Source organism: Eptesicus fuscus, chromosome 14, assembly GCF_027574615.1.
Source record: "Eptesicus fuscus isolate TK198812 chromosome 14, DD_ASM_mEF_20220401, whole genome shotgun sequence".
In the NCBI taxonomy this organism is placed as follows: Eukaryota; Metazoa; Chordata; class Mammalia; order Chiroptera; family Vespertilionidae; genus Eptesicus; species Eptesicus fuscus.
Window position 1 is genome coordinate 81161723 of NC_072486.1, and position 12551 is coordinate 81174273.

At 51.7% G+C, this 12551-nt stretch overlaps 1 protein-coding gene across 1 annotated transcript in view; it reads left to right on the forward strand.

Moving 5' to 3' along the window:
* DPP6 (dipeptidyl peptidase like 6) overlaps positions 1-12551 on the forward strand; it is a 490977-nt gene that overhangs the window by 343266 nt on the left and 135160 nt on the right. The window contains exon 6 of the mRNA XM_054726673.1: positions 9345-9397. Within this exon, the coding sequence (XP_054582648.1) occupies positions 9345-9397 (53 nt within the window). The remainder of the gene's footprint in view (positions 1-9344; positions 9398-12551) is intronic.

The window sequence follows — 12551 nt, forward strand, 5'->3', positions numbered from 1 at the left end:
AAAGTGAGATGGGTTAGAGGAGACTAGGAAGTGAGGTGGGTTAGAGACCAGGAAGTGAGCTGGGTTAGAGGAGAATAGGAAGTGAGGTGGGTTAGAGGAGACCAGGAAGTGAGGTGGGTTAGAGACTAGGAAGTGGGGTGGGTTAGAGGAGACTAGGAAGTGGGGTGGGTTAGAGACTAGGAAGTCAGGTGGGTTAGAGACTAGGAAGTGGGGTGGGTTAGAGGAGACTAGGAAGTGAGGTGGGTTAGAGGAGAATAGGAAGTGAGGTGGGTTAGAGGAGACCAGGAAGTGAGGTGGGTTAGAGGAGACTAGGCAGTGAGGTGGGTTAGAGACCAGGAAGTGAGTGGGTTAGAGGAGAATAGGAAGTGAAGTGGGTTAGAGGAGACTAGGAAGTGAGGTGGGTTAGAGGAAACTAGGAAGTGAGGTGGGTTAGAGGAGACGAGGAAGTGAGGTGGGTTAGAGGAGACTAGGAAGTGGGGTGGGTTAGAGACTAGGAAGTGAGGTGGGTTGGAGGAGACTAGGAAGTGAGGTGGGTTAGAGGAGACTAGGCAGTGAGGTGGGTTAGAGGAGACTAGGAAGTGAGGTGGGTTAGAGGAGACTAGGAAGTAAGGTGGTTAGAGGAGACTAGGAAGTGAGGTGGGTTAGAGACTAGGAAGTCAGGTGGGTTAGAGACTAGGAAGTGGGGTGGGTTAGAGGAGACTAGGAAGTGAGGTGGCTTAGAGGAGACTAAAAAGTGAGGTGGGTTAGAGACCAGGAAGTGAGGTGGGTTAGAGGAGAATAGGAAGTGAGGTGGGTTAGAGGAGACTAGGAAGTGAGTGGGTTAGAGACTAGGAAGTCAGGTGGGTTAGAGACTAGGAAGTGGGGTGGGTTAGAGGAGACTAGGAAGTGAGGTGGGTTAGAGGAGACTAGGAAGTGAGGTGGGTTAGAGACTAGGAAGTGAGGTGGGTTAGAGACTAGGAAGTGAGGTGGGTTAGAGGAGACTAGGAAGTGAGGTGGGTTAGAGACCAGGAAGTGAGGTGGGTTAGAGGAGACTAGGAAGTGAGGTGGGTTAGAGGAGACTAGGAAGTGAGGTGGGTTAGAGGAGACTAGGAAGTGGGATGGGTTAGAGACTAGGAAGTGGGGTGGGTTAGAGGAGACTAGGAAGTGGGGTGGGTTAGAGGAGACTAGGCAGTGAGGTGGGTTAGAGACCAGGAAGTGAGGTGGGTTAGAGGAGAATCGGAAGTGAGGTGGGTTAGAGGAGACTAGGAAGTGAGGTGGGTTAGAGACTAGGAAGTCAGGTGGGTTAGAGACTAGGAAGTGGGGTGGGTTAGAGGAGACTAGGAAGTGAGGTGGGTTAGAGACTAGGAAGTGAGGTGGGTTAGAGGAGACCAGGAAGTGAGGTGGGTTAGAGGAGACTAGGCAGTGAGGTGGGTTAGAGACCAGGAAGCGAGTGGGTTAGAGGAGAATAGGAAGTGAAGTGGGTTAGAGGAGACTAGGAAGTGAGGTGGGTTAGAGGAAACTAGGAAGTGAGGTGGGTTAGAGGAGACGAGGAAGTGAGGTGGGTTAGAGGAGACTAGGAAGTGGGATGGGTTAGAGACTAGGAAGTGAGGTGGGTTAGAGGAGACTAGGAAGTGGGGTAGGTTAGTGAAGACTAGGAAGTAAGGTGGTTAGAGGAGACTAGGAAGTGAGGTGGGTTAGAGACTAGGAAGTCGGGTGGGTTAGAGACTAGGAAGTGGGGTGGGTTAGAGGAGACTAGGAAATGGGGTGGGTTAGAGGAGACTAGGCAGTGAGGTGGGTTAGAGACCAGGAAGTGAGGTGGGTTAGAGGAGAATAGGAAGTGAGGTGGGTTAGAGGAGACTAAGAAGTGAGGTGGGTTAGAGACTAGGAAGTCAGGTGGGTTAGAGACTAGGAAGTGGGGTGGGTTAGAGGAGACTAGGAAGTGAGGTGGGTTAGAGGAGAATAGGAAGTGAGGTGGGTTAGAGGAGACCAGGAAGTGAGGTGGGTTAGAGGAGACTAGGCAGTGAGGTGGGTTAGAGACCAGGAAGTGAGTGGGTTAGAGGAGAATAGGAAGTGAAGTGGGTTAGAGGAGACTAGGAAGTGAAGTGGGTTAGAGGAAACTAGGAAGTGAGGTGGGTTAGAGGAGACGAGGAAGTGAGGTGGGTTAGAGGAGACTAGGAAGTGGGGTGGGTTAGAGACTAGGAAGTGAGGTGGGTTGGAGGAGACTAGGAAGTGAGGTGGGTTAGAGGAGACTAGGCAGTGAGGTGGGTTAGAGGAGACTAGGAAGTGAGGTGGGTTAGAGGAGACTAGGAAGTAAGGTGGTTAGAGGAGACTAGGAAGTGAGGTGGGTTAGAGACTAGGAAGTCAGGTGGGTTAGAGACTAGGAAGTGGGGTGGGTTAGAGGAGACTAGGAAGTGAGGTGGCTTAGAGGAGACTAAAAAGTGAGGTGGGTTAGAGACCAGGAAGTGAGGTGGGTTAGAGGAGAATAGGAAGTGAGGTGGGTTAGAGGAGACTAGGAAGTGAGTGGGTTAGAGACTAGGAAGTGAGGTGGGTTAGAGACTAGGAAGTGAGGTGGGTTAGAGGAGACTAGGAAGTGAGGTGGGTTAGAGGAGACTAGGAAGTGAGGTGGGTTAGAGACTAGGAAGTGAGGTGGGTTAGAGGAGACTAGGAAGTGAGGTGGGTTAGAGACTAGGAAGTGAGGTGGGTTAGAGACTAGGAAGTGAGGTGGGTTAGAGGAGACTAGGAAGTGAGGTGGGTTAGAGGAGACTAGGAAGTGAGGTGGGTTAGAGGAGACTAGGAAGTGGGATGGGTTAGAGACTAGGAAGTGAGGTGGGTTAGAGGAGACTAGGAAGTGGGGTAGGTTAGTGGAGACTAGGAAGTAAGGTGGTTAGAGGAGACTAGGAAGTGAGGTGGGTTAGAGACTAGGAAGTCGGGTGGGTTAGAGACTAGGAAGTGGGGTGGGTTAGAGGAGACTAGGAAGTGAGGTGGCTTAGAGGAGACTAAAAAGTGAGGTGGGTTAGAGACCAGGAAGTGAGGTGGGTTAGAGGAGAATAGGAAGTGAGGTGGGTTAGAGGAGACTAGGAAGTGAGTGGGTTAGAGACTAGGAAGTCAGGTGGGTTAGAGACTAGGAAGTGGGGTGGGTTAGAGGAGACTAGGAAGTGAGATGGGTTAGAGGAGACTAGGAAGTGAGGTGGGTTAGAGACTAGGAAGTGAGGTGGGTTAGAGGAGACTAGGAAGTGAGGTGGGTTAGAGGAGACTAGGAAGTGAGGTGGGTTAGAGGAGACTAGGAAGTGAGGTGGGTTAGAGACCAGGAAGTGAGGTGGGTTAGAGGAGACTAGGAAGTGAGGTGGGTTAGAGGAGACTAGGAAGTGGGCTAGGTTAGTGGAGACTAGGAAGTAAGGTGGTTAGAGGAGACTAGGAAGTGAGGTGGGTTAGAGACTAGGAAGTGAGGTGGGTTAGAGGAGACTAGGAAGTGAGGTGGGTTAGAGACTAGGAAGTGAGGTGGGTTAGAGGAGACTAGGAAGTGAGGTGGGTTAGAGACTAGGAAGTGAGGTGGGTTAGAGACTAGGAAGTGAGATGGGTTAGAGGAGACTAGGAAGTGAGGTGGGTTAGAGGAGACTAGGAAGTGAGGTGGATTAGAGGAGACTAGGAAGTGAGGTGGGTTAGAGGAGACTAGGAAGTGAGGTGGGTTAGAGGAGACCAGGAAGTGAGGTGGGTTAGAGACTAGAAAGTGAGGTGGGTTAGAGACTAGGAAGTGAGGTGGGTTAGAGACTAGGAAGTGAGGTGGGTTAGAGGAGACTAGGAAGTGATGCAGTGTAGACTTTTTTTCTGAGCTGCCATGATTGTTAAAAAGGAGGAGTTGAAGGAAAATGTGGCCAGATACTATTTTTAAAATATGTGTTTGTTGATTTTTAGAGGGGAAGGGAGAGGGGGAGAGAAACCTCCATCGGCTGCCTCCTGCGTGCCCCCTCCTGTCGATCAAGTCCACAACCAGGGCATGGGCCCTGCCCAGGACTGGACCTCTGGGTTCCCAGGAGGACGCCCAACCGCCTGAGCCACACCAGCCAGGGCCAGGGCCGTCATTTCTAATGAGATTGAGTGATATGCTCCCTGTTTGGGAGAAGGAAAATTCTCTGAGAGGCGGTAAAATATAGCGCAGGGCCCTTTGTGGTAGGAGCTGCTCCAATTCAACAGGCAGCAGAGGGAACGGGAAGGAGACCTCCGAGGCGTCTGGGAAAGGAATGCGACAGCTTCTCCCTGGTGGGGCCGTGGTGGATGGTCTGAGGTCCAGCACAGGCGAGGGGTGAAGGGGTGGTGGCCAGAGAGGACTTGAGTGAACTCAGCACTATTTGAGGATGGGCGACTGGAGCAGAGGAGGAACGGAGTCGAAGGAAACCAGGTTTTCAGCTCAGTTTACTGAGGAGATGATGGTACTACGATAAAAATGTCAATGTTGAGGAGGAACCAAGATGGCGGCATAGTTAAGCAGCTAATCTGCTGCCTCACACAACAATTTTGAGGGTACAACTAAGGGACAGAGCGTCTACCACCCAGAACCACGGGAAAGCTGGCTGAGTGGAAGATTTACAACTAGGAAAAGAAAGGAACACAAACGCTGGGGAGCTGAGGTAAGGAGGCGCGCAAATCGGGCTGGCAGCGGGCGACTGGGCGCGCGGTTTTTCTTCAATCCGCAGGGAGACAAGCTCCCGATCGCTCTGAAATCCAGTTTCTGGGGACACTCGGGGGACCCAGACACCTACGGGGAGAGGCTGGACTCTCGGCCATCGGATCGAAAAGTGAGAGTGACTTTTTTGCAGTGGTGCGCCCAGCAATCATTGTTTACTGCGCTGGAGCGCAGGGCGCAGGGACTTGAAACAGGAAAGGCAGAGACGGCTGACGGCAGCCATCGCCGTTGGCCACGCCCCAGCCTAGTGACGCCCTGAGGCCCCGCCCCGCACATTCTACAAACCCATCCAGGCTCCACACAGCGGCTTTTGCATATAAATGGCCTGTTCTGTGGCAGCTTAACCAAAATTAACTACAGCTCCAGTCAGACTGCTCCAAAACCGCCCAAGCAAAGGAGGAGAAAACTAGTTCTTGCTGTAGCTCCTGCTGAGGGACACACAGTACACAAGGGTACACCAAGAGTGTCCACCTCAGGTAACTGGGAGGCTGACCCGTTGAACCAATAGGACACCTAGTACACAAAGCTACCCTACCAGCTCAGGGAAGCAGAGAATATGAGAAGGCAAGGAAACAGATCACAAACCAAAGAAATGGAGGAGAACAAGCGACTGGACATAGAGTTCAAAACCACAGTTATAAGGTTTTTCAAGAATTTCATGGAAAAGGCCGATAAATTCAATGAGACCCTCGAGGATATGAAAAAGGACCAACTAGAAATTAAACATACACTGACTGAGATAAAAAATATTATACAGAGACCCAAAAGCAGACTAGAGGATTGCAAGAATCAACTCAAAGATTTGGAATACAAAGAGGCCAAGGACACTTCTCCAGAGAAGCATGAAGAGAAGAGAATTCAGAAAGTTGAAGATAGTGTAAGATGCCTCTGGGACAACTTCAAGCGAACCAACATCAGAATTATGGGGGTACCAGAAGAAGAGAGAGAGCAAGATGCTGAAAACCTATTTGAAGAAATAATGAACGAAAACTTCCCCCACCTGATGAAAGAAATAGACTTACAAGTCCAGGAAGCGCACAGAACCCCAAACAAAAGGAATCCAAAGAGGACCACACCAAGACACATCATAATTAAAATGCCAAGAGCAAAAGACAAAGAGAGAATCTTACAAGCAGCAAGAGAAAAACAGTTTGTTACCTACAAGGGAGCTCCCATACGATTATCAGCTAATTTCTCAACAGAAACCATGCAGGCCAGACGGGAGTGGCAAGAAATATTCAAAGTGATGAATAGCAGGAACCTACAACCAAGACTACTCTACCCAGCAAAGTTATCATTCAGAATTGAAGGGCAGATAAAGAGCTTCACAGATAAGAAAAAGCTAAAGGAGTTCATCACCACCAAACCAGTATTATATGAAATGCTGAAAGGTATTCTTTAAAAAGAGGAAAAAGAAGAAAGATAAAAATTATGAACAACAAATACATATCTATCAACAAGTGAATCTAAAAGTCAAGTGAATTAAAAATCTGAGGAACATAATAAACTGGTGAACTTAATAGAATCAGAGGCATAGAATAGGAGTGGATTGATAATTCTCAGGGGGAAAGGGGTGTCTGTGTGGAGAGTATGGGAAGAGACTGGACAAAAATCATACACCTATGGATAAGGACAGCGGCGGGGGAGGTAGGGGCAGAGGGGGGTGGGAACTGGGTGGTGGGGAGATATGTGGGGAAAAAGGAGAAACAATTGTAATCTGAACAATAAAGATTCATTAAAAAATATATATATATATCAATGTTGAGCTAGGTTTTAACGATCATGGAAGAGTTCATTTTGGAGGATGTTGAGTTTGGGAGCCTGCGAGGCATGAGGTGAAGATGGTGAGGTGGAGGTGGGAAGGTGGAGGTGGGAGGTGGAGGTGGGGAGGTGGAGGTGGTGAGGTGGAGGTGAGGAGGTGGAGGTGGCCAGATGGAGGTGGAGGTGGAGGTGGCCAGGTGGAGGTGGCCTGGTGAGGGTGGCCAGGTGGGGGTGGCCAGGTGGAGGTGGCCTGGTGGAGAGCTAGTGTATTTGTCTGCAGTTGAGGAGCTGGTCTGTGGGAGTTACCAATACTTGGGCAACAATTAAGGAAAACTACGAGAGAAGGTGATTTCAGAGGAAGGAGAGGTGAGTGTGCTGGTGGCTAAGGAAGGAAAGACCACTGGGAATAAGAAGTATGGTTCAGTCTGGCCGGTGTGGCTCAGTGGTTGAGCGACAACCTATGAACCAGGAAGTCACAGGTTCGATTCCCAGTCAGGGCACATGCCTGGGTTGCAGGCTCAATCCCCAGTAGGAGGCATGCAGGAGGCAGCGGATCCATGATTCTCTCTCATCATTGATGTTTCTCTCTCTCTCTCTTTCTCCCTTCTCCTCTGAATCAATAAAAATATATACTTGTTAAAAGTGTGGTTCAGTGGAACTGAGGGGAGGAAGGAAGGGAAGCTGAACAGAAGAAGCTAAGCAAATGCATGAACTTACCCCAGGACAAGCCCTGGGCTGGGGCTCTTTCCCCGTTATTGAATGCCAATATCAACTGTTTTGTGTGATATACTTAAAACAAATTTGCTGAAATGGGGTTTCCCTCCTGGGACTGGCGTTCTGGGAGGCAGGTCTCCCATATTCGCTTTTTAAGGGAAAGCTGATGGTGCAGGAAGAAACCTATGCAACGCCGATCCATGAACTTGCCAGCACGCAGGCTTCGAAAAACAAGTCTCGCCCACTTCCAACTCTCAGCACTTGTTGCCTGCTCAGAAGTGCTCAGGTCCCATTTTAAGGAAAGAAACAGATGCATAGAGAGCATGGAGGACAGAGAGACTCCCTGCTCGCGGGAAGTCTCCTTCGGGAGCCGGGAGCCAGGAGCAGGGAGCCGGGCCTTTCCATCCTCGGGAGGAGGGGTGAGCACCGTGGGAATGAAACCTGGGGGCCTGGGCTCTGTAACAGCGGCTTCCTTGTGCCTCTGGTTCCCTCCGCTCCGGAGGGAGGGCCTGGGTGTTACATCGTTTCCTGTGGGAAATGAGAGGACCATCTGGTCTTCTCCAGCTCCCCACGTTTGTAAGAGAAGCAGCAGTCCCAACTGCCCTTCCACCTCTCAGGGCTCCCATGTGCCTGCGTTTCCTGGAGCCTTCCTGAGCGTCCCCACGTGGCCAGCCGAGCGCCCGGGTTGCATTGGTCTCTACCTGTTCACTCTCTCATCTTTCTCTGGACCCTGCCAGTTAGTGGTTCTCGCTCATCATATTTTATTCCACTTCATCTCTTATCACACCCACTTAGGCTCTCCTTCTCCCTGCCTGGCAATACAGACGGGGAGTTGGCTCATCTCCTTCTTCCCATTGCCCTGGCAAGGTTATTCTAGCACTAGTGGCCCAGTGCATGGATTCGTGCACATTGAAAGGAAATTAATCAGAAGAAGTATTTTAATAGTGCTATTCACCCTTTCTCTATAATAGAAGTGTCAACCAAATTCACGATCAACAATAATAGATCGAAACACACATGTGCGCTTGGCGTCAGTGAGAGCTTTATATGTATTGCGCATGAGCGAGTCAACTTAGCCTTGTATAGATATAGATGTCTCCCTTTTTCTCAGTGGCTCCTCTCAGAGGATATGCAATTAGTGTCCTGAAAGAGTGACGCAGAGGGAGGCGTCTCCTCTTTGCTCGGGAATGATGGCACCATCGGAGAATAAGTTGATTCTGGGTGAATTAAAGAAATAGGCCTTCAACCAAGAGCGAGAACATATGTCACCCTGAACAGTGTGGCCCAGTAGTTGAAGCCTTGTCCCATCAATGTTTCTCTCTCCCTCTCCCTTCTCTCTCTAAAATCAATTAAACACATATATTTTTTAAAAAGAGAGATAGCATAGTCCCTTACTTTGCATACTTAAGACATCTGTTGGTGTCCTGACTTTTTCAGTCCACAGCCATCACCCTGGACTTACAACCTGAGCACCAAGAGATCCACCCTTGGTCCAGGCAACATGCAGGTGTGACAGAGGCAGACCTCAGATCAGTTCTCACCTGGACTGGACTTAAATTCCTTACGACCCCAGATCCTGATCCCCAGTTGTGTCCCCTATGACACACGCTTCCCAGGAGACCTGTCTTCTCCGACCTGCGGTCCCTCACTGTCCTTGGAAAGGCAGCTGAGGATGCCGGTCCCGAACACCCCCCACCCAGGTGCCACCTCAGAAGTAGCGCAGGAGGGGGAGGGGAGGGGCAGGCCTGGGCCGGTTCAGAGGGCAGCCCAGGTGGGGGGCGCAGGACTGGGAAACACTGGGTGGTTTTGTCACCTTTGTTTTGGAAGCTACGCCCCTCCCCCTGCACTGGGGCGGGGGGCGCTGTGGAGTTTGCTGTCATTTGCAGAAATCTCCCCGAGTATGTGGGTGGGTGTCTCTGGCGGCATTTCCTGCAGCTGGAAACCCTCGCCTCCAGCGCCATCACAGACCAGGTGGCCGCGGAGATGACCGAGCCTCCGCCGCCCGTAAGCCGTGTGCGAGGGATGGAAATAGACTAACAGGACGCACCCACTAACCCCGAGGCAGTGCAGAGGCCTGCTCCCCGCGGCTCCCGCTCCCGGCGGCCCCCGGGGGCGGGCCATGGAGTCCTGCCTTCAGAGATCTGAAAGCCACCCTGGTCCCAGCCTTGGTCTCACTGCTTCTTTTTTGTCTGTTTCTTGTCCGTTTCAGATACACCGACACTCCTACACTGGATACTATGTCCTGAGCAAAATCCCTCACTGGTAAGGCTGTTTCCTTTCCTTTCGCTGAGAAACCTGCAGAGCCGCGCCCGGCGGAGCCCTGGCTGGGCGCTTAGTTCCCAGGAATTGAGGGCAGAACCGCAGGGGTGCTGATGCTGCAGGACCTCTGGGCCCAGGGAACCACACAGGGTCAGGGGTCACCCGAGTCCAGCACCTGTCCCTGGGCAGCCTCCCTCCTGACCAGCTCCCCCCGCCCTGCCCGGGCTCCCTGTGCTTTGTTGCTTCATCACCAGCTGCAGGAGGGGGAGGGGCCTGGCAGCAACTGATGAATGCTCTCTCTCACATTGGTGTTTCTCTCTCCCTCTCCATTCCTCGCTCTCTCTCTAAATCGATAAAAGCATGTTTGTTTTTGAAAATGCATGATTGGGGGCCCAGCGTGTGTGCGGGAAGGAAAGCTGAGAGCGGCGTGGCTTTGAAAGGTTGGGTGGGCAGACCCCGCAGCACAGGAGCCGTCCCAGGAGCTCACCTTCGGGGCCCACGGGCAGGAAGACCGGGTCCAGCTCGGGAGCCAGTGTGAGCAGGCCACCTGGGAGGCGGTCGCAGGCCTGGGAAAGCGGGCAGGACGGTTTTTATGGTTTTCATCTCTATCCTGCTCTTCCCTCCTCCTCCTTCTTCCTCCTCCTCTACCCCTACCCCGTCCTCCCACAACTCACCCCACCCTCTCGTTCCTTCCCACCTTCCTCCCTCGCCCCCCTCCCCCGCTCCTGAGCGCCTTTGGGAAGGTGAGGTGCTTGGGAACCGGTCCAGCACCCGGAAGGGCTGTGGCCGTGGAGCGCAGGTTCCCGTGAATGTTCCCGTGAGTGTCCCAGAGGAGGCCTCCCATTTCCCGCAGACATTTAAACGGACAGCCGCGGTGCTCACAGGGGCACGCGTCCCAGGGCACACGGCTACAGCCGCCCGCCTCCGCCCGCGCTGCCTGGCTTGGGCAGAGCATGGCATGGCCTTTGGAAACACACGGGAATCTCTTCATCTGGACCCACGAGAGGTACATGCCGGTGCGCAGCGAAAGGGATTCCGGGTCTCTGTTGGACTGGGAGAAAAATCCAGCCCGAGGACTGAAGATGGCCCGCCATAGAGCGAATAAAGTGTCCACGGGCGTTTTCTCCTAAAGCACACGCCACATGTTTCCACGGAGGCGGAGCCACGCTGTTACTTTTCAAGCAGATACACATCCTCAAAGGTGGCGGCAGGCGGAGTGTAATTAAGCCGGAGATTTATCTGCCCTGCTGGGAGCGAGAGAATTTATGGGAGCTGATGGCTCTTCTGGGCCCCTGAGATAAATCTGTAAAACTCAAAACTGCAAGCATTTTACGCTTAACACGTGGCGCTGATGTTATACTGCCCCGTCAGGATTTGGGAGAAACAGATCCTGAGAACCTAGCTCAAGTGTTTACCAAACCTTGTCCTGGCCGGTCCCGCAGTGTTTAGTGTCGCCCCCAATACACCAAGGTTGGTGGTTCAATCCCCAGCCAGGGCACATGCAAGAATCAAAAATTAAGGCATGATGGGTGGAACAAGAGGTGAATAGAGAATAGAGATGAAAACCACTCTTCTTCCCCTCCTCCTCCTCCTCCCCCACCTCCTCCTCCTCCTCCTCCTCCTCTTCCTTCTCCTCCTCCTCCTCCTCCTCCTCCTCCTCCTCCTCCTCCTCCTCCTCCTCCTCCTTCTCTTCCTTCTCCTTTTTCACTCTCTGAAATCAATACCGTAAATATCTAAAAAGAAGAATGTACCAAACCAGGGCCGTACCTGAGGCCAGTATGGTGACTTGGTTTCAACCTCAGGATGACAGTCCCCCATAGAGGATGCCAGCAGATGATGAGCTTCGGGTATTTCTAAAACAATCACAGTAATAATTCTCACTGTCATTTATTGGTTGACGTTCATGCGCCTTCGTGGACAGCCAAGTGACGGCCCACGTCTCCGAGCACTCAGCAGAGTGGCCCCACGCCCGGCCAGGCTGACCCCAGCTCTCACAGCAACGCCCTCGGTCACATTATAGCCATAAAGACCAGCTTTTAGTTGCGCCAATTTGTTTTTCTCTCTAAGGACTCAGACATGGAATGATGGGCAATTACTTGTCACATTGACCAGAGCAGTGTCTGGTGGGTGAGAAGGTCTGCGAACCCTCCCATTTCTGGGAAAACTGACACAGCGTCCCCACATAGCCTCACTCCACACCCGACGCTCCCGCTTGGTGTTAAAATGAATCATGTAACTCATTTCAAATATTAGCGACATCTTCTTTCTGTTAACAAGACAGTGGGTTTCTGAACTGGGGAGCCTCTCAGCCTCGGGATTTTGCAATGTCAGGAGCTTACTGACCCCTCAACTAGTCAGAGGGCAAGTGCTCAGCCAGATGGCAGGACCAGGATGCAGAGGTGGGCTTGGGCTCCCTCCAGAAAGACCACTGTCCCTTTAAAATACAAATAGTTACATTTACATGACTCGCAGGCCCAAACACCACAGCTTTCCCCGTCTTCTGCACACACAGGTCTGTACCTTTTTCACGGACTCCCTCCCTCTTGCCCAAGATTCTCGGCTGCGAGCCAGAGCTGTTCGATCCACAGGATGAGATTATTTGTCATTTACAGCTTGATCTTTTTTCTTAGCTTCAGGCTTCCCAACCAGCCACAGAGCAGGGTCAGACGGAATGCCCAGAGCCCTCAGGATTCTGGCTCCTTGCTCTTTGCCAGGGGCAGAGGGAATCGGGGAGCATGCACTCACACAGGCGGGGCAAGCCTGGGTTTACAGGTGTTCACATGGAAAATAATACAATAATCAACAAGTAACTGTTTATAGAATAAACTCTGTGTTTCCATACTGACAACTGTAAGCCTGTCTTTGCCCACCCGGTATGCACTGAGCCTTTTATGAACCAGAAGGAGGCGCTCTCTGCCCATGTGTGACCTTCCTCCTCCGGTTCTGACCTCTGTCTCGGAGCCGGGGATGCTGTGGGCTGTGATGACTAGAGTTATAATGGCATTCCCACGACAGCGAATTTCATCTGCTCAGCGACCTAGTACCTAGGGGTAGGTTTGTCCGACTTTCACACACTAAATTGTCAAAAATTGTATTCTTGTAAGACATACGTCTTTTATGTTTAACATAAAGTGTTTCACAAAGTTTCTATATCAGA